This window comes from Scyliorhinus canicula, chromosome 8, assembly GCF_902713615.1.
Source record: "Scyliorhinus canicula chromosome 8, sScyCan1.1, whole genome shotgun sequence".
Classification (NCBI taxonomy): Eukaryota; Metazoa; Chordata; class Chondrichthyes; order Carcharhiniformes; family Scyliorhinidae; genus Scyliorhinus; species Scyliorhinus canicula.
The window spans coordinates 52,882,668-52,905,351 of record NC_052153.1 but is presented as its reverse complement, the minus strand read 5'-3'; the positions used below and the strand labels follow the sequence as shown (position 1 = coordinate 52,905,351).

The 22,684-nt window shown below is 44.1% G+C and overlaps 1 protein-coding gene across 6 annotated transcripts in view; it reads right to left on the bottom strand.

The window, feature by feature from the left end:
- Positions 1–11,397: 11,397 nt before the first annotated feature.
- fsd1l (fibronectin type III and SPRY domain containing 1-like) overlaps positions 11,398–22,684 on the bottom strand; it is an 80,497-nt gene continuing 69,210 nt past the window's right edge. For 5 of the 6 annotated variants that reach the window (XM_038804568.1, XM_038804573.1, XM_038804569.1 and 2 more), the window contains 2 exons: positions 18,118–18,206; positions 11,398–14,976 (listed from right to left, as the gene is read on the bottom strand). In XM_038804568.1, the coding sequence (XP_038660496.1) occupies positions 14,854–14,976; positions 18,118–18,206 (212 nt within the window). In that variant the 3' untranslated portion in view covers positions 11,398–14,853. The remainder of the gene's footprint in view (positions 14,977–18,117; positions 18,207–22,684) is intronic. The other variant, XM_038804570.1, reaches the window with a different exon arrangement.

Sequence of the window (22,684 nt, the reverse complement as noted above, 5' to 3'; positions counted from 1 at the left end):
ATGAGCTCTCCAAAAGATAATTTGTCATGATTAAAATTATTTCTTTATTACGTGATGGATTAGGTCAAAATGACAATGAGGAAAATAGAACTGGAATTACACAACTTTCTGGTTTGATTTATTCTCATAGAATCAGTCATAGAATTTACAGTGCAGAAGGAGGCCATTCGGTCCATTGAGTCTGCACTGGCCCTTGGAAAGAGCACCCTACTTAAGCCCACACCTCCATCCTATCTCCGTAACCCCACCTAATGTTTTAGACACTAAGAGGCAATTCAACATGCCCAATCCACCTAACCTGCACATCTTTGGACTGTGGAAGGAAATTGGAGCACCCGGAGGAAACCCACGCAGACATGGGGAGAAAGTGCAAAAACGCCAGTCACCCAAGGCTGGAATTGAAGCTGGGGACCCTGGAGTTGTGAGACAGCAGTGTTAACCATCGTGCCACCATGCCGTCTCAAAATGAAGTGATATAGCATTCATTCTTCGGTATTATGAAACGTATGTACTTTTAACCAGTGCACAGAGAAGCAAAGCCAGTGTGAAACTGTTGTGTAAAAAGTGAATGTCTGGTGTAAAGTGTACAGATTCAATCTTTATGAATGGGAGTGGACAGAAATTGAACATGGGGAAGGGGTAGGGTACATTTTAGGGTAGCGTGAGATTCAACAGGTTTCAACTTCATACACCGATCAGCCCACTCTGGATCAACACTTCTGCAGTTCCATCTTCTGTCCACCTCCCTCATAAATTCAAATAACTAAGCATATGGCTCAGCAGTGCCTTTGGCAGCTGAGTGTGGATAGGCGCAATTAATTAAAAAGTACTTTTGTCATTGAATTGTGGCATATTAATTATCCCTTGGCGGTAGGCCTTCATCCTTGTTCTATGGCTATTTTGAGACCTGCGTACCCTATTGGAGAGAATTTCACCAGCACCATGGTGTATGCCAACAGACATGGGTTGCCTGTTCTGATGGAAATTACCCCATTAATCGAAACTTAGGATGGTATCGGTGTCTTTGGCCATAGATTTGCACTTCTGGCAGCAAAACAGGGATCCTAAGATTCTAAGCCCTATATAAGAGGGAGATGGAATCCATGGTTTCAAACCTTGTACTTTTTGAGACAGACCCCAATTGAAAAGGGAAACTGAGCAAGGAAACAGACTTATCAAATCACTCAACTGTCTAAATGCCAGGAAATACAACAAAAGTTTGCAAAATCTCTTCTCATAATTTAACATGCGAGGATCAAGCTCACCTTTCTAACAAGTCCTTCAAAGGTCTGTATATCCTCCCTAAAATGTGGTGCCCAGAACAGCTTGCAGTACACCAAATCTTGTCTAATTAGGGCATTGTCTAGCTCGAGCATAACTTCTACCTCTTTGTTTTCCTGGGCTTCAAATATAAAAGGGCAGATATATATTCCATTAACCGTGATTATTTCTATACCTGTTGAGTATATTTTCAATGGTTTATGTCCCTGGACCATTAATCTCAGACCCCACTGTGTCTCGCTTTTCATTTTGTGGTATCCATCCACTAGATGACCTAATATTTACCGTAAGAAGTCTTACAACACCAGGTTAAAGTCCAACGGGTTTGTTTCAAACACTAGCTTTTGGAGCACTGCTCCTTCCTCAGGTGAATCACCTGGGGAAGGAGCAGTGCTCCAAAAGCCAGTGATTCGAAACAAACATGTTGAACTTTAACCTGGTGTTGTAAGACTTCTTACTGTGCTCACCACAGTCCAATGCCGGCATCTCCACATCATGGCTAATATTTACCTACACTGAAATCCATTTGCCAGATTTTCCTGAATCAAATTTTTTGTATTATTACATTGACAATGCTTTAATGCCACCCGTCTTTGAGTCATCGGTAAACTTAAGTAGATGAGATAATTGGATAGAAAAATGCATAACTGACAGATGAGATCCCAGCACCCAATCATTGCTGGATAACACTAGTTATATCAGACACTCAAACTTCTGCTACTCCACCAGGCTAATAATTTCCCAACCAGGTTAATAATTTTGCCTTCAATTTCGTAAGTCTCATTTTTAGTTCACAGTGGCTCCTGAGAAACTTCATCAAAGGCCTTCTGGAAGTCGATATAAATAACATCCATAGCCATTCCCAACCATTACTTCGGTCACCTCTGCAGAAAAAATTCAATTACATGCATCAGGCATAATCTACCTTTTTCTAAGCAGCTTAAAATATACAAGAGAATGGTTGAACATATTGGGTGCAATCTACCGGCCCCGTTGTGTCTAAACGGGAGCACAAAGCAACTGGTAGATGCCAGGAGAAGCCTTCCCGGTAGCCAGTATGTCTCATGTGAACTACCCAGACCTCGCGAAGCATTCAGGATCCCGCCTCAATTGGACATAACCAAGTCACACGTGCCTAAGTAGGTTTAGGTTTTAAACCTACTTGGGTGTACTCACCGGAATCTAACGGCCTTCTCAGGGAGTCCCCCAGCAGGGGGCCGTTCAGTTCACACATAGACCAGGCAGAACACCACCCGGGTGGGTCTCCTGGGCCATTGGAGGCCCCTGGGTCATCAGAGATAGAGCTGGGTGACCCCCTGGACATGGGCACATTGCCACTATCACCCTGGCCCTGCCCAGGTGACACTGCAAAGCCAGCACTGCCAGGACGCTACTTCCAAGGATCAGGCCTGAGGGGGCCATACCCATGAAAGGAGGGGGGGGGGGGGGGGGGAGGGTTGAAAGGTGCAGCATGTAGGGTACGTATGAAGATGCCTCTGGGAGGTTGGGGGGGGTGCCCTCAGTGACCCCATAGCAGAGTGTCATCACTTGGGGGGGGGGGGGGAGTAATGCCCATATGTATGCTTGGGGGGGCGGTGACACGGACTATGGGTGGGGGACCCACAGAGATCAGGGTACCCTTTCAAAATGGCGACCCGATCTCGGAGGAGCCAGTCTGGTCAGTGAGTTCAAAACTTTGGGCTTGACTGGACAGAAACTCCCTAGGGCCCGAAAAAGTGACCAAGTGGGGTTAGATAGCGATGGGGAACTCGCCGACAGAGCCAGCAGAAAACTCCCAGCAAAACTTGTCACAAATGACACTTAGAAAACTTTCCGTTAGCTCGTGCCCATTGATTACAAACTCCAGTAAGTCATAGTGCAGAATCTACAGGATTTCTGAAGAGGGGCAGCATGGTGGCACAGTGGTTATCACTGTTGTCTCACAGTGCTGAGGACCCAAGTTCGATTTCAGCCCCGGGTCACTCTCTGTATGGAGTTTGCACATTATCCCTTTGTCTGCATGGGTCTCACGCCCACAAAGCAAAGATGTGCAGGGTAGGTGAATTGGCCACACTAAATTGCCCCTCAATTGGGGGAAAAAAATAATTGGGTACTTTAAAAAATTTTTAAAGTCATAGCGTATGTTGATCGAAAGAGTGGCTCCCATATCACAATGTGGACTTTGACCATTTTTCAGCAGGGTGGATTTGAAAAAGTTAGTTATAATAATGATGATAATTTTTATTAGCGTCACAAGTAGGCTTACATTAACACTGCAATGAAGTTACTGTGCAAATCCCCTAGTCGTCGCACTCCGGCACCTGTTCGGGTACACGGAGGGAGAATTCAGAATGTCCAATTCACCTAACAAGCACTTCTCTCGGGACTTGTGGGAGGAAACCGGAGCAAACTAACGCAGACACGGAGAGAACGTGCAGACTCAGCAACGACAATGACTCAAGCCGGGAATCGAACATGGGCCCCTGGTGCTGTGAAGCAACAGTGCTAACCGTGTTATCGTGCCACCCAAATGCTTGGGTTTTCAAAACAAATGAAAAACGTCTTTTAGTTTTAAAAAGCACTTAGATGAAAGTCTATTTACTAATGGATTTCCCAAATTGTAGAATTTTTCAGTAAACAATAAAATATCTCACTTTTGTTTTGGGAGGCCTGAGGCCCTTGACTGATCTTGATTATCAACAACAGGGGGCAGACAGACATGGGCAGTCAAAATGCTACAAAGGCTGAAAAATCAAGCAGGTTTGCAAAGAGAAAACTATATTTAGATAGTGCCTTTAACTTAGAAAAACTAGGGCAGCACGGTGGCGCAGTGGGTTAGCCCTGTTGCCTCACGGCGCCGAGGTCCCAGGTTCGATCCCGGCTCTGGGTCACTGTCTGTGTGGAGTTTGCACATTCTCCCCGTGTTTGCGTGGGTTTCGCCCCCACAACCCAAAAGATGTGCAGAGTAGGTGGATTGGCCACGCTAAATTGCCCCTTAATAGGAAAAAATTAATTGGGTACTCTAAATTTATTAAACAAAAAAAAAACAAAAAAAAAAACTTAGAAAAACTTCCCACGTTATTTCAGTGAAGTGTAATAATACAAAATCAATGCCAAAACAAAGTATTAATTGGGAGAGGCAACCAAAAGCTTCAATTAAGTGACTTTTAAGGAAGGTCTTAAGGAGAGGATGGTTAAAACAAATTTTCAGGTTGCTTTCAAAATGACTGGGAAGCCATGTTGAAAGACATGCCAATATATGGATAGCTGTTTCAGAGCACAAGAGAAAACTATTGATGCACAAAAAAACCCCGAAAATGCTACAAATACTTGGGTCTGGCAGAGCTGTGGCGAGAGAAACAAAGTTAATATTAATGGGGCCAGAACTTCTATGGAGTGGCAATCACAATCAGATAGCCATGCCACTCCTATTGACTTGCACTACAATGCAGCTGCACATTTTTATAATAATAATAATCTTTCTTAGTGTCACAAGTAGACTTACTTACATTAACACTGCAATGAAGTTATTGTAAAAATCCCCTAGTCACAACACTCCGGGCCTGTTTGGGTACACTGAGGGAGAATTCAGAATGTCCAATTCACCTAAAAAGCACGTCTTTCGGGACTTGTGGGAGGTAACCAGAGCAAACTAACACAGACATAGGGAGAACGTGCACACTGACAGTGACCCAAGCCGGGAATCGAACCTGGGGCACTGGCGCTGTGAAGCAACAGTGCTAACCAATGTGCTACCATGCCACCCATCTTACCAACCATCCAACTTAGGCCAGCTGGACGAGAAGTGTAGCGCAGCGGGTTCCAAATTCCTTTGGTCAATTGCAGAGAGTCAGGGAAAGGCAGCCACACATTATTAGTAAATGGCACTGGCTGCCATAAAGCAAGTAAGCTTAAAGGTTCAGCTGCTTTGAGAAGCCAGGGATAAGTGTGTACGTTAAGTGAGTAGGATTTGTCAGGGGTACTAGTATGATCCGTTGTGGGGGGAGGGGGTTTTAATTAGTCTAGTTACCCAGGGATTATATGTGCTTTTAATTCTAACTTTTCATGGATAACAGACAGTTAGAACCATCTGAAGTTTGAGATTTAAATCAGAGTAGCAAATAGTTCCCAGTACAGGGCAATTGCCCAGTGGAAGTTTGAACATCCCGGACAATTGCTGTGTAATTATTACCCTGCTAATTTGGAGGGGTGGGTGTCCTGAAGCACATCTCTGGGCTACCTCCTAGCTACAATGTCCCACAGACTGGAAGTTATTTGTCAATGTTTTTCTGGTTAATGATCTCTGTTTCTCACTCCATAGATCTCCCTGACCGGAGCAATTGTTTTTATTGCATATTTCCAGTAGCTACAGTATTTTGTTTTCATACTACTGTTACACTCCCTGAATTGTACCATCACATTGTTGGATACGCGGTAGTATCGGCAAAGTATATGTACTACTGTAGAGACCAAGGCAAGCCTGAAGTTCATTACAGTTTTTAAATTAACAAAGTATGTAAATAGAGGGAGTGTATCGCTATCATAACAAAATGAAGAAAGTGTCTGCTATTTTAGTACATCATCCATTGTACTGGTAGGAGTCTTTTATTTTTAAAAAATTAGATTTTAAGGTTTTTGAAAATGTTTATAACAGTAACAAAAACAATTACATCAACATGGTAAAATAAACATTCCCCCCCCCCCCCCCCCTCCCCCCAGCCCAATCTTCACACACCTCAACCATACAACAATCTGCCTCCCACCCACCACCCCCTGGCATCTGCTCACATTTTTAATTTTCCCCGAGAAAGTCGACGAACGGCTGCCACCTCCGGGTGAACCCTAACATTGAACTGCTTAAGGCAAACTTTATTTTCTCAAGACTGAGAAACCCAGCCATGTCACTCACCCAGCTCTCTACACTCAGGGGCTTTGAGTCCCTCCGCATTAATAAGATCAGTCTCTGGGCTACCAGGGAGGCAAAGGACAGGACATAGAACATATAACAGTACAGCACAGAACAGGCCCTTCGGCCCTCGATAGTGTGCCGAGCATTGTCTGAAACCAAAATCAAGCTATCCCACGCCCTGTCATTCTGGTGTGCTCCATGTGCCTATCCAATAACCGCTTGAAAGTTCCTAAAGTGTCCGGCTCCACTATCACAGCAGGCAGTCCATTCCACACTCTAACCACTCTCTGAGTAAAGAACCTACCTCGGACATCCCTCCTATATCTCCCACCCTGAACCTTATAGTTATGCCCCCTTGTAACAGCTACATCCACCCGAGGAAATAGTCTCTGAACGTCCACTCTATCTATCCCCCTCATCATCTTATAAACCTCTCATCCTCCTCCGCTCCAAAGAGAAAAGCCCTACCTCCCTCAACCTTTCCTCTTAAGACCTATCCTGCAAACCAGGCAGCATCCTGGTAAATCTCCTTTGCACCCTTTCCAATGTTTCCACATCCTTCCTATAATGAGGTGACCAGAACTGCACACAATACTCCAAATGTGGTCTCACCAGGGTCCTGTACAGTTGCAGCATAACCCCGCAGCTCTTAAACTCAAGCCCCTGTTAATAAAGGCTAACACACTATAAGCCTTCTTCACGGCTCTATCCACTTGAGTGGCAACCTTCAGAGATCTGTGGACATGAACCCCAAGATCTCTCTGTTCCTCCACATTCCTCAGAACCCTGCCGTTGACCCTGTAATCCGCATTCAAATTTTTTCTACCAAAATGAATCACCTTGCACTTATCAGGGACGTCGGCCTCTTTCGCCCCCTGAACTCCCAGATCTTCCGACACTCCAAAGATCGCTACCTGCGGACTCGGCACCACCCGTGTTTTTAGCACCGTGGACATTGCCTTAGCAAAACCCTGCCAAAACCCTCTAAGCTTCGGGCATGCCCAAAACATGTGGACATGATTTGCTGGGCTTCCCGCGCACCTCGCACACTATCCTCAACCCCGAAAAACTTGCTCATCCTAGCCTCTGTCATGTGTGCCCGGTGCACTACCTTAAATTGTATCAGGCTAAGCCTAGCGCACGATGAAGAGGTATTAACCCTGCTTAGGGCATCCGCCATAGACCCGCCTCTATCTCTCCTCCTAGCTCATCCTCCCACTTGCCCTTAAGCTCCTCCACCGGAATTTCCTCCGCCTCCGAAAGCTCTTGGTAAATATCCGATAACTTCCCCTCTCCCACCGAGGTACCGGAAACTACTCTATCCTGTATCCCCCATGGCGGCAGCAGCGGAAAGGCCGGCACCTGTTTTCTCAGGAAGTCTCGCACCTGCAAATACCTAAACCCATTCCCTGCTGGCAATTTAAATTTATCCTCCAAAGCTTTCAAGCTGGGAAAGCTCCCAAGTATAAATAGATTCTCCATCCTTCTAATTCCTGCCCTCTGCCAACTCCAGAACTCGCCATCTTGCCTACCCGGTACAAACCTGTGGTTGTTATAAATCGGTGTCCAAATCGATGCTCCCTCCACTCTTATATCTCCTCCACTGCTCCCAGATCCTCAGAGCCGCCAGACTTGTGGAGTATCGGGCCGGCAAGAAAGGCAGAGGTGCCGTTACCAATGCTCCCAGACTGGTGTCTTTACATGACGCTGCCTCCATCCGCTTCCATGCCGACCCCTCCCTAATTATGGCTATATTAGCCGCCCAGTAGTAATTGCAGAAGTTTGGCAGCGCCAACCCACCCTCCCCCGACTGCATTCCAGCAACACTTTCTTCACTCGCGTCGTTTTACCTGCTCACACAAAGCCCGAAATAAACTTATTCACCTGCTGGAAAAAGGCCTTAGGGATGAAGATGGGGAGGCACTGAAAGACAAACAGAAATCTGGGGAGGACCGTCATTTTCACGGTCTGTACCCTCCCCGCCAGTGATAGCAGGAGCATGTCCCATCTCTTAAAAGTCCCCTTCCATTTGTTCTAACAACCAGGATAAGTTTAACTCGTGTAGTACCTCCCATTTCCGGGCCACCTGGATTCCCAGATATCAAAAGCTCTTCCCTACCATTCTAAGCAGCAGCTCTCCCAGTCTCTTCTCCTGCCCTCTTGCCTGGATCGCAAACATCTTGCTTTTCCCCATGTTCAATTTATACCCTGAAAAATTCCAAATTCCCCAAAGATTCGCATTACTTCCCCCATCCCCTCCAACGGGTCTGAAATGTACAAGAGTGAGACCCGGTGCTCCACCAGCCCCCACCCCCCGAATCAGCCCTTTCCAGTTCCTAGAGGCTCTTAACGCCATGGCCAATGCAAACAGTAACAGGGAGAGGGGGCACCCTTGCCTCGTCCCTCGGTATAGTTCAAAATACCCCAACCGTAGCCGGTTCGTACACACACTCGCCACTGGTGCTTGATAGAGCAACCGCACCCATTCAATAAAGCCCTTACCAAACCTAAACCTTCCTAGCGCCTCCCACTGGTAATTCCACTCCACCTGATCAAACGCCTTCTCCGTCTCTCCTTCTGATGGCATTACAATAACATTTAGAAGCCTTCAAACATTGGCCTCGAGTTGCCTGCCCTTAACAAATCCCATCTGGTCTTCCCCTATCACCCCGGGACACAGTCCTTTATCCTTGTGGCCAGTATCTTAGCCAGCAGTTTGGCATCCACATTCAGTAGAGAAATCGGCCTGTGTGACTCGCATTGCTGCAGATCCTTCTCCCGTTTCAAAATCAATTAAATCAAGACCTGTGACATTATTTGGGGGGGCGGACTCCCTTCTCTCTTGCTTCGTTAGATGTCCTCACCAGCAGTGGGCTCAATATCTCTGAAAACATCTTATAGAATTCTACCGGGTAACCGTCGGGCCCCGGGCCTTGCCCGACTGCATGCCCTCCAGCCCCTTGATTATTTCCTCAATCTCAATTGGGGCTCCCAGTCCCTCCACCAGGTCCTCCTCCGCTCCAGCCGGGGGTTCCAACTCATATAATTTACTATAAAAGTCCTTAAACACCTCATTCACCCCCACTGGGTCCAGGACAGTATTACCGTCTCTACTCCTTACTTTACCTATCTCCCTGGCCGCCTCTTTTCCTGAGCTGGTGCGCCAACATTCTGCTTGCCTTTTCCCCATACTCATAAATCGTCCCCCTTGCCTTCCTCAACTGTTCCACTGCTTCCCCTGTGGTCAACAGCCCAAACTCCACCTGTAACCTACGCTGCTCCCTCAGTAGCCCTGGATCCAGGGCCTCAGAGTATCTCCTCCACTAATCTATCCCTCTCAGCCCGTTCCACCTTTTCTCTGTGGGCCCGTATAGAGATTAATTCCACTCTGACTACTGCCCAGACCGTCGCTGCAGAGACCTCCCCCGCATCATTTGTTTCCAGGTACTTCTGAATGGACTTGTTAACCCACCCACAGACCACCTCATCCGCTAGCAACCCCACATCCAGTCTCCACTGCGGGCGTTGCCCTCTCTCCACACTAACCCGTAGATCCAACCAATGCGGGGCAAGATCTGACACTGCGATTGCCGAGTACTCAGCATCCACCACCTTCAGTATTAGCGCCCTGCTCAGAACAAAATAGTCGATGCGAGAGTATACCTTGTGGACATGTGAAAAAAAAACTCCTTTCATCCTTGGCCAGGCAAAGCTCCATGGGTCTACTCCCCCCATCTCTTCCATAAAACCCTTCAATTCCTTTGCCGCAACCAGCCTCCTTCCTGCCCTGGATTTTGACCGGTCCAATTCCGGATCTTGACCGGTCCAATTCCAAATCAATGACTGTGTTGAAGTCCCCTCCCATGATCAGGTTATGTGACTCCAAGTCTGGGATCTTACCCAACACCCACTTTATAAATTCCACGTCGTCACAATTCGGAGCATATATGTTCACAAGTACCACTCACACCCCCTCCAGCTTCCCACTCACCATTATGTACCTACCCCCCTTGTCTGACACCATTCTCCTTGTCTCGAATGCCACTCGTTTGCTGATCAAAATCGTTACCCCCTGATCTTTGAGTCCAGTCCTGAGTGGAACACTTGGCTAACCCACCCCTTTCTCAATCTCAACTGGTCTGAAACCTTTACGTGTGTCTCTTGTAGCATTGCCGTGTCCGCCTTCAGTTGCCTCAAATGCATGAACACACAAGCCCTCTTGACCGGCCCATTCTGTCCTCTCACGTTCCATGTGATCAGCCTGGATAGGGGGCTTCCAAACCAGCCCACCCACCGACTAGCCATCACCCTTTTTAGGCCAGCCTCGAGCCCACACCCTCCGCTTCCTTGAGTCCCCACTCAGGCTGTCATCGTTCCCGACCTCCCATTTGGCCCCTAGTAACAGTTCCTCCCGTCAGCAAAGCAGCTCCCCCCCCCCCCCTCCCCCAGCAACAACACTAAAAACCCAATCCCCCAAGTCAAGCTCCAGCTTAACACCTGTCCACCCCCCACTGCGCTTCCAAGAGTCAGCTGACCCATGTTGACTCGATAGCTCCCACCCCTGGCACCAAGCAGTCTGTCTCCCTATTGTACTCTCCTCTCCCCCTCCCCCCCCCCCACACATGAATAAACATTTTAAAAGCATCACATTCCCCAGTAAACAAACAACAGAAAAAAAAGTGAAGAAACAAGCACTTCAGAAAAATAGTCACCCAAAAAGCAGAACTAAATTCAAAGCCCATCCCCCCCTCTAACAAGGTCCCTACAAGACAGATCAACCTTTAACCATCCACACAGCCCATTATTTCACATAGAGCTACTTAAAATTTTACAATCCAGCACCACAAATCACTGCCATAGTACTTCTCCAAGGCATAAGTGTCTTTTAATTCGCCTCCAGCTTCATTTCTTTAATAAAAGGTCCATACTTCGTTTTTTTATTAATCTATTACAGGACTGGACTTGACAACCTATAAATACTTTGCCCAATCTTGCTAAAAATGTTGTGGTGTGCAATGGGTTCCCACTCAACTACACTAATGTGCCTCTCCCTTGAAATGGACAAAGTAAACAATTAGCATTGCTTCCACCCACCTCCCCAAAGCTTGTAACTGAACAGAGTGGCTATTATCCCCAAGAGTATATAGACACCTCTATCATCAACAATTTGATTCAGCAAGTAAATGTAAACAATTGTTAAAGACAACTGTTTTCAAAGCAGGCTTTATTGTGCAGATGGCATGATCAGTTTTTAAATCGCTGTATATTTGGTACTTTCTCCAACCCTGAGTAAGTTCAACTACTGTTGAAACTGCATAGCAAAGAAATGTAGCACAGGCTTTCCCTCCCCAGTCGTTTACAGTCTTGTGTTAGTGAATATTTTGCTCTGGAACAAGTGCAACTAATATATTAAAAAGAAAAAGCCTCATATTTAAAACAAGGGTGAACACTCAAATAGTTTACTCAGCAAGAACTAAACCATGTGCTTGTAACTCTGCATTTTTGGCTATGGTGAGGGAAGGTTAAGAAAATGGGGTTTGCTTATTCTTGCAATTTATTCTTAGTAGGACATCTGTGTTGCTTGTTTTGGCTCAGTATTTGTTATGTAATATTCTGCAGTTATGGCTTTGTTGCATTGCGTTAAATAGTTCAGTTTAGTCATGAAGAGGCACCTCTATCCAAGGATATACTGCATAGAGAAGACACAAAACAAGCCCCTTCCATTTATAGACGTTATGCAGAGTTACTTGCTGTATTTCTCAAAAATGCAGCAGCACTTTGTTCAAAACAGTGGTTTTGTTGCAACAAACTTGACATTTAGTTTTAAGACAGCATATACTTCTTCAATATATCTTACATAAGTCGTTACAACAGATATGCATATCGCGGAAATGAACACTTTCTTGGTCAGCATCTTTTAATGCAGAAATTCCAACGTCAGATCTCTGCTGTTGTATCTCCTTTTTGTAAAACTAAATTCAGAAATCAAATTACAGGCATTTCATTTACTCAAACTTATTGGAGTATCAGAATTTACTTAATATTTCAGGCGTAAAAGTTTGACAAGATGATTATGAATTGTCTGCGGATTATTACAAGTACCATTTATTTTATCCGAGAAATGAAATCATGTTTTGGTGCTAAAACAATGTCTATTGCTTAGGTCCTAGGTGGTAATACACTGGTGAACATTAACAAATGGTATTTCACAATGAAACCATGCACAATAAAAGTATTAAACAATAAAATGAAAACAGTAATTAAATGCACAAATAAGTAGGCTACAGTATCTTTCAATCTTTGATAGCTTTCACAAAAGGTAAGTGGGTGCTAGCCAAAGATAGTCAAAATACTGCACCTGCAAACTGCTTTAATCCACCTACAGGATTATTTTAAATTAACATTTTGTAATGTTTGATATCAAGCCATGTGTAATATAATTAAGGACGATGAATTGAGTGGTGGAACAGTCTCCTTTTGAACATCCATAAACATTTTCTGTATTGTGGTCCAAGGTTGTTGCAGGTTCGTTTTGACATGTTTGAAACCCTCAGTTTGATATACTTTGGCTCACAGACAGAAAGCAAGTCTGAGATCAAAATGCCTGAAGCACCTTGTTTGTATTAACCCAAAGTACAGCACACAAACTCTAGTGAATACATATTTCAGCGCTGAGTTAGTCACCGTTGAATGTTACCATTTACCCTGTCTACAGCTCCAGCGAATGATTTCTCCAATATCTCTCTCCCCATTAACTTGAATGGGATTCACTAGTTAAAATTATTTAAGGTAATCTAGTAAAACGAAATTTCAACAATAGAACCACTACAATTTATTAGCAAACAAATCAAATACTAATAATATCTAGGCATTAACAGAAAGCAGGGAACTGGAATGGAAAGAAATAATCAGCAGTCTTAAAGAGAGTACTAATATTTGAAACGATTTTCACTTTCCGATATTGATTAGTTGGTTATTTGATTGAAAATACAAGCTAAGGTTGCAGAGAATTAATGAGACAAACAATTTGAAAAATCATGCTTTGCTCCGAGATATTTTTTCAATTATTTTCAAATCTACTAGTTGTGCAGGAAAACCAATGCCCTTCAGTTTTTCTGGTTCATCAGAGCATTAGGAGGGCTAGTTTGAATATGAATTTAGGCCACATATTCCTGAAATCCAAAACCTGGAGGATTTCTGGCAAACTGGATTGGAGCAAACGTCAGAGTCCTTAGTAAAATGTAGTCCGGGAACAGTTTGAAAAGTGGGTTTTATGGTGTTAGAAAATAAAGTTGCCTGCGGAAACCATATTGACAATATTATATAATACTGGTTGATAAATGAGATCATTCACTTGAATTTACAATTAGAGTTAAATTCAATCATCAACAGAAAGCAGCCATTGAACTTTGGAGTAAAGTCAGTCATGTGATATGAAGTAAGGTATTTGAGAAAGTTAGGTTTCAAATTATACATTCAACAAACGGGCAACAAGATTAAAAGCTCCCAAATTTATTCACTAGACCAAGATAATGTCAGTCAAGACTTTCTTTTTTAAAAAACAGGATACTCATGTTGCTGACATGACCCTGTAGGAAAACAGATGTAAGCCATAGTCAATAACATTAGGAAAGGGTTCATTCTCTGTGCACAGTGAAAAGGGCTAGTTTTTTTTCCCCCAGGCCAGGTAGGTTAATTGTGCCATTCCATCTTTACCAACAGCTTCAGTACAATTTAATACAAGTAATATGCACACACTGTACTTCAAATTTACTGTCAGCCACTTTTAAAGGGTTATTAATTATCAGTGCTAGCTGAGATGGATCATGAAGCACACTAACTTATAGTGGCAAAGTCCAATTCTGAATCCAATGTACCTGAAAATTTAACTGTTATGGTGTTGAACACTGTACTAATTGCAATAATTGCAATAAAGCACCTCTACTGAGCAAGGTATTGTGTTTAACAAATTCTCTTAGCCTAAATAATGAAAGTGCTCACTAACAATTACTCTAATAATGACTTATGTTTTGTAGTTCTGTATCCTCTTCATAACATTAAATAAGGCAGCTTTACAACATCAGGTATGTACTAAAAGGAAGGTTTAAACATCATGTTTTGGTGTCATCTTCATACTGGTGCAATCATCGCCATCAGCTCCACACCAAATATTCCAATCTAAGAGGATTCATTAATTCCCTGGCATTCCACCTGAACTATCCCATCTTATAGAAGATATGATGCACCCTCTATCTTATCTCTAGAAAGTCAATTCTGTAAGGTTAACCACAGAATTAACTGATGTTTTTTGTAAATTTTACACAGTCCTTCCATTTAGAGGAATAATGGCATGGCTACAGAATGCGCATGGTGAATAAAACCCTGAAGTAGTGCATGTATACTTTACGTAAAAGTACGATTTTGAAGTTCATGAATGCAGATCAACACGCCATGGCTGACTATGGATGCAACCCTGAGTTACGATACAGAACCTTGCTTGTATATTACACGCTGAAAACGTTTGCCGTAACTGGGTGTGAAAGGAAAACCAGATTGGGATTGGTCCATCGTATCCACGCATCCATTTCTTATGCGGCACATATTTCCAATCAGCGAGAAATTAAAATCACATCAATCTAAGTAAGTTAGTCTCACACAAACAATTATTGAGCAAGACCAATTAAACTGTTTTCCGAGCCGCCCAACCCACCATCTCCCTTCTGGAAGGATTTTATAGCACTCGGTACTTGGAGCCCCGTGTACAAGTTTAGGCCACCGCACCAGACCTGCAAGAGGAGGAGACAGTCAATCAAAATAATCTCCTAAAATTTGCATTAGAAATGTGCATACAAATGCAGCTCATTATGAAAAGCCCAAATAACACAAAATGATTGTACCACTGTGAAATTCTCTTAAAGGCAAGCTGCTGCTCAATTCATCTGAAAAAAATTGAAATATCTTTGGACCAAATAACTCATGACAATCCTTCAACAAATATGCATTAAATGATAAATAAGATCCAACTTCCTGGAGTCAGAGAATCATAAAGATTTACAGCACAGGAGGCTATTTGGCCCATCGCATCCAGAGGCTGACTGCATCCTAGTCCCACATTCCTGCTCTTGGTCCGGAACCTTGCAGATTATGACACTTCCAAGTTGAGGTTTTCTTCCTCTATCACCCTTTCAGGAGACGAATTCCTGATCTCTAGCACCCTCATGGTGAGAAGGTTTTTCCTTGAACCCACTTTAAACCTCTTGCCCTAAATTTATTGTCCCTTCCACCAAGGGGAAATCATAGAATTATAGAATCTCTACAATGCAGGAGGCCATTCAGCCCATCGAGTCCGGACCAACCCTCTGAAAGTGTATTCCACCCCAGCTCACTTTCCTGCCCTATCCCAATGACCCGTTAACCTAACCTACACATCCTTTTTTTAAACACGAAGGAGCAATTTAGCATAGCCAATCCACCTAACCTGCACATCTTTGGACTGTGGGAGGAAACTGGAGCATCCGGAGGCATCCCACACAGTGACCCGGGTCCCAGATGCTGTGAGACAGTAGTGCTAACCACTGTGCCACCGGAAGGGCCTTTCCTTTTCGCTCTTTCTAGACCCCTTAATTTTATACAATTAGGTCTCTATTAGCCTCCTGCATTCCAAAGAAAACAACCCTAGCCAATTCAATCTTCCTTCATAACTGAAATTCTCTGGTCCAGATAACATCCTATTGAGCTAACTACAGGCAGTACTCCAGCTGTTGCCAAACTAGTGCTTTGAACAATTCCAGCATAACCTCCCAACTCTTACATTGTATGCCTTGTCAAATAAAAGAAAGTATCCCATTTGTCTTCTTGATTGATCACGTTATCTACTTGTCCAGTCAGACCCTCGGAGATCTGTGGGCATGTACTCCAAGCTCCCTCTATTCCTTGACACCTCAGTATTTGGCCATTTATTGTCTATTCCCTTGCCTGGTTAGCCTTTCCAAATGCATTATCCCAGGTCTCTGGATTGAACTTCATTTCCCACTGTCCTGCCCACCTGACTAGCCCATTAATAGCTTCTTAAATTCTACACCTTTCTCTTCATGATTCATTAAAAGAAACAATTTTTATCTTCTTTAAACTTCTTAATCATATCCCCGACATTCACTTCAAATCATCGATACATTTCGCAAAATGTGCTGCACCCATTGGGACCTCACTGGAAACGGCCTTACAGTCACGAGAACACCTATCAACCATTACACTTTGCTTTCTACCTCAGAGCCAATTTGGGTCCATGTTACACTTTGCTGTGGATCTCATGGGCTTTAACTTTTGTGACTACCATATGGGACCTTATCAAAAGCCATGATGAAAATCATATAGATTACATCAAATGCATTAGCCTTATTGACACTCCTTCCTTCCTCAAAAGATTTTATGTTACTAAGACATGACCCTCCCATAAAGATATGCTGAATGCTTGATTAATTCATAGTAAGAAGTCTTACAACAAGTCTTTCAATGTGGAGGAGCAGAGAGATCTTGGGGTCTATGTTCATAGATCTTTGAAAGTTGCCACTCAAGTGGATAGAGCTGTGAAGAAGGCCTATGGTGTGCTAGCGTTCATTAGCAGAGGGATTGAATTTAAGAGCCGTGAGGTGATGATGCAGCTGTACAAAACCTTGGTCAGGCCACATTTGGAGTACTGTGTGCAGTTCTGGTCACCTCATTTTAGGAAGGATGTGGAAGCTTTGGAAAAGGTGCAAAGGAGATTTACCAGGATGTTGCCTGGAATGGAGAGTAGGTCATACGAGGAAAGGTTGAGGGTGCTAGGCCTTTTCTCATTGGAACGGAGAAGGATGAGGGGCAACTTGATAGAGGTTTATAAGATGATTAGGGGAATAGATAGAGTAGACAGTCAGAGACTTTTTCCCCGGGTGGAACACACCATTACAAGGGGACATACATTTAAGATAAATGGTGGAAGATATAGAGGGGATGTCAGAGGTAGGTTCTTTACCCAGAGAGTAGTGGGGGCATGGAATGCACTGCCTGTGGAAGTAGTTGAGTTGAAAAAGTTAGGGACCTTCAAGCGGCTGTTGGATAGGTACATGGATTAGGGTAGAATAATGGAGTGTAGGTTAACTTCTTAAGGGCAGCACGGTAGCATTGTGGATAGCCCAATCTTTTTCGTGCCACTAAGGTTATACAGACTGGCCTGCAATTGTTCTACCGCTTTTTCCCTTTTCAAACAATCAGTACCACACCTTTGGCCCGAGTGAATTGGAAAATGGTCACCAGCCTCCATTATTTATTTTCATTTCCTTTAAAAGTTTAGGATATAGTTCATTTAGACATGGGAATTTATCCACTTTGAAAGATGTTAAATTGCTTAATAATTCCTCTCTCACTATTAATTTAATCTAACATTTCACACTACGCTTGATTGCAATGACTGTATCGTCACCCCCTTTTGTGAAAACAGGCAAAGTATTCATTGACCATACCAACATCCATCACCTCCACGCATCCTTTTGGTCCCTAATAGAGCCTCAATGGCCTCTTCCTGCACTGTGGGGATTCTATGATTCCCTTGCTTTAGTTGACCTCTCAGTGTTTATATATTTATTTAAAAAGGTCAAGGGTTTCCCAGATTTTGCTTGCCAGCATTTCATCATATCCATATTTTGCTTTTCTAATTTCATTTTTAGTTTCACCCCTGCACTTTTAATAATCCTTTGCTTTAGTTTTTTTGTTCCTCATTATTAAAAGTAGTCCAATTTTCACAGACCAGTTTTAGTAATTTCCTTTAGTTATTCGTATAAATATCCTAGTACAATTAGAACTGTTTGTCACTAAATATCAGATTCTCCAATCTACAATCATTCGTAAATCCTTCCTCAAAGTTGTCCTTCAGCACTGTATCTATTACTTACCATAAAGGCTGGAATTACTGGCTGAGCAAACTTTGTCTTGAAAGTATGCAATAATTGTTTTGTATCAGCATTATAAAAGGAAATGTGACCTAGAAAATAAGTGAAATGCAAAAATAAGTGAAAGACAAATGAACATCTCAATTTCATTATCTGAAAAAGACCTTAAGCTTGATTCTGAAGATACATCAGATAATCAAATAAACTCAAGATAGAACTTTCACAGTTGGTTACGTAGGTACAACTTGCATTTCAGCTGTAGCCCAGTTGGTAGCACTCCCACCTCTTGAGGAAGAAGGCTGTGGGTTCAAGTTCCACTTCAGAACCTGAATACAAAATCAAAAGCTGACAGTGCAATACCGAGTGCTGCACTGTTGGATGTGCCACTTTTCGAATGAGACATTAAACCAAAGCCCCTTCAGTCCTCTCAAGTGGACATGAATAAATCCCATGACTCTTGGAAGATGAAAGAGGAGGAGATATCCCTGGTGCTCTGGCCAATATTTATCCCTCAACCAACATCACAAAAAACTGATTATCCAGCCATTATCACATTGCCATTTGAGGGAACAAGCATGCTGTGTGCAAATTGGTTGCTGTGTTGCAAATATGACAAGGGTAGCTATTCAAAAGTATTTCATTGCCTGTAAAGTGGTGTGAGATGCCCTGTGGTTGTGAAAGAAGTTAAGAAGTTATATAAATACAACTCACCCGGGTATTCCTTTAATACTTCATTCAAAGTAAAGAAGTATCTCCTGATTTTCCTTTTACAATATTATGTGATTATCTTATATTTATGATATATCTTATATCTAGTTTTTAATTCCAGCCCCTACTAAGTGGAAATATCTTTCAGATCAATTTTTTTTCATAACCATAAAGATTCATCAATTCACTCCTTAGCATTTTCCATTTGAGAAAAAAAGAGCCCTAATCTGTTGAGCCTTTCTTGTAAAGTAAATCCTCTTAGTTCTGGTTATCATTGTTTTGAATTCTGTTGGAACTGTTATCAATGCCTCTATACTTTATGCAAGACCAAATTTGTGCACAGCACCCCAAATGTGGTCAAACCAAGTTTAACATAGTTTTTCAGCTTTTCAAATCTCTCTCTCTAGAAATGAACCTCCGGGCTTGGTTTGCTCTATTATGGCCTTATTAACAAGTGCAACTACTTTCAGTGATTTCTGTACCTATATCCCTTTGCTGCTCTGCTGCACTCATTCTGTTATTCTCCAAGCAGTATGTGGCCTCTTTATTTTTCCCACTAGGAATTTTCACAGTAACTTAATTGCAGTGCTAATGTAAGCTTACTTGTGACACTAATAAATGTATCTAGATTGAAATTCACCCATTCTGCATCTTCCAGAAAGGTGTCAGATTATCTACACCCCCCAACTTGCTGTCATAGAAGTGGATAGATAGGCAGAGAAGATTAGTAAGGGCAACCTAGAGCAATGTCCAAAGTTCTTTTTAAGTTGTGCAGCCACCTCCACCAGCTCCAAAAATTTAAAAGGCCTGCGCACTTCACCGAATACACCACGCAAAAGAAAATTTAGAGAGAACATTGGCCATGGGCCTAGGCAGCCGAACACAAGGTAACCATGGGGAAGCCAAGAAAATCGGGGAAATGCAACAGAACAAATTTAGAGTTTGTTGTGTTATGCTACTTCGGATAACACAGGCTGCTCCTTGATGTAGTCTTAGCTAAAGGATGCACCAGACTAGGAAATGAGTTCAAGTGTTCATTGAACTATGAACACAGTTCTGAAATGAGTTTGACTCTCTGCTAATTTAACTGTAGTAACTCAGTCTAACTGTACCAGCTTGCTCTAAGCCATGTGCTGGGGTGTGATGCTGCTGATCAACCCTGTCTAACTCTCTAGATGCCTGTCTGTGGAAAGAGGCAGAGTGAGTGTGCTTCATCCCTTTTATAGTGTTTATGTCATGCCTCCTAGTAATGATGCTACCTCGGAGTGTCCTGAGTGCCCATTGGTTGTGTCCTATTCTGAGTGTTCATTGGTTGCATGTTTGCATATCATGACATCTCCCCTTTTTTTTTGTTTTTTGTTTTTTAAGATGTACATATGTGAATGTGTCTGTCTAATCTGACTGATTGAAGAATATAGAACCGAACAAACAAAACAAATGTTCGTAAGTCCAGTCTCTGAGGCATGCGTCTGATCCTCGTCGCCAGCCGGAGGGGATGACGGTGTCTTGACAGGCGAGTGGGAGACATGACTGGTGGCCTCGTGGTTCAAGGTGTCTGGAGGTGGCAATTCGACATGTGGAAATGGAGGGGGACGTGGTTGTGGGCAAGCAACTTTTCGCAGTGCCCTTCGATTCCTTCGCACAATGGAGCCATCAGCCATAGGACATAGGATCTGGGCCTGTCGAACAACGACAGCCGGAGCAGACCACCCACCATCCGGTATCTTGATCCTGACCATGTCTGCCGGGGATAGCACATCCAGATCGGTGGCATGTGCGTCATAGCCCTGCTTCTGGCTGTCACGAAGCTGCTGCATCTCCTGCAGCACCGGGATGTGATCAAGGTTGGGCAGGTGTATGGCTGGAAGTGTCGTCCACAGGTCCCTGTTCGTCAGTAGTTGAGCTGGCGACATGCCAGTGGACAAGGGAGTCACCCGGTACGCAAATAGAGCAAGGTATATGTCGGAAGCGGAGTCCAAGCCTTTGCGGATAAGCTGCTTAACGATGTGCACCCCTTTTCCGACTTTGCCATTGGATTGCGGATAGTGCGGACTGGAGGTGACATGCCTGAAATTGTAGCTCTTGGCAAACGTGGACCATTCTCGACTATGGACGTACAGGCCATTGTCGCTCATGATGGTGTTCGGGATGCAATGCCGTGAGAATGTCTCTTTCCACGCTTTGATGACGGTCCGTGAGGTGAGGTCTGGCAGCTTCAGCACCTCAGGATAGTTTGAAAAGTAATCGATGATTAAGATATAGTCGTAACCATTCGCGTGGAATAGGTCAATGCCAACCTTGGACCACGGAGAGGTCTCTAGGTCATGTGGTTGGAGCGTCTCCTTGCTCTGCGCTGGTTGGAACCTCTGACAGGTTTCGCAGTTCAGGACCATGTCCGTGATGTCCTGGTTGATGCCGGGCCAGTAGACAGCTTGCCGGGCCCTGAGTCTGCACTTTTCTATGCCCCAAGTGTCCCACATGAATCTGCCGCAGCACCATGCTCTGGAGACGTAGCGGGATGACCATCCTGTCCAGCTTGAGCAGGATGCCGATCAGCGTCAGGTTGTCCTTGACGTTGTAGAATTGAAGGCATTGCCCTTTCTGCCAGCCATTGCTGGGGTTGTGGATGACTCGCTGCAGGGGGTCTTTGGCCGTCTCTTCTCGGATGAGAACAATCTTCTCATCTGTTGCCGGGAGAGTGCTTGCACACAGTTGTACCTGCAATTCATTGTGCTGGATGATCTTGTGGTTCACTGGGTGAGTTGATGGAGCGAGACAATGCATCGGCGATGATGAGCTCCTTGCCAGGTGTGCACACCAAATTTAAATCACACCTCCGGAGTTTGAGCAGAATTCTCTGAAAACAAGGCATCATGTCATTCAGGTCCTTTTGGATGATGTGGACCAGAGGCCTTTGATACATCTCAAAAGTAAACGTTGGCAAGCCGTAGACATAATCATGAAATTTGAGGATGCCGGTGAGAAGACCTAAACACGCCTTCTCAATCTGCACACATCTGGTCTCAGTGGGTGTCATTACCCATGACGTGTATGCTACTGGTACCCAGGATGGCGTATCGTCTCTTTGAAGCAACACCGCCCCAATGCCATCCTGACTCGTATCTGTGGATATCTTGGTTTCTCGGTCTGGGTCAAAGAATGCAAGGACAGGTGCAGTGGTTCGGTGCTCTGCTTCCACTCAAAGGCGGTTGATTTTTTTCACCAGGTTGCGTCTTGCCGTGGTGTGTGTGGCCAAATTCGGGATGAATTTGCCAAGGAAATTGACCATTCCCAGGAAGCGCAGTACTGCCTTCGTGTCCTCGGGGACTTTGCCTCGATGGCTTTAATTTTGTCTGTGTCCGGGCGCACACCGTGTTGCGAAATCTGATCGCCCAGGATGTGCATGTCCCAAATCAGCACTTGGACCCGTTTAGCTTGGGGCCATGTTCATGTATGCGTCGGACTATTTTCTTGAGTCGCGACACATGTGCCTCTGGGGTTGTGGACCAGATTATGTCGTCAATGTAGACACTAATCCCTTATATTCCCTACATCATCTGTTCCATGATGCGATGGAAAATCTCTGATGCCGAGATGATGTAAAATGGCATTCGGTTGTAGCAGAATTTGCCAAAAGGCGTGTTGAAGGTGCAGAGCCTTCTGCTAGATTCTTCAAGTTGGATTTGGCAAAATCCTTGGGATGCGTCCAATTCTGTGAAGAAGCGCGCGCGTGCCATCTCACTCATGATTTCTTCCCTCTTCGGGATGGGGTAATGTTCCCGCATAATGTTTTTGTTTAGATCCTTGGGGTCAATGCAGATGTGTAGGTCCCCCGAAGGCTTCTTTACGCACACCATCAAGC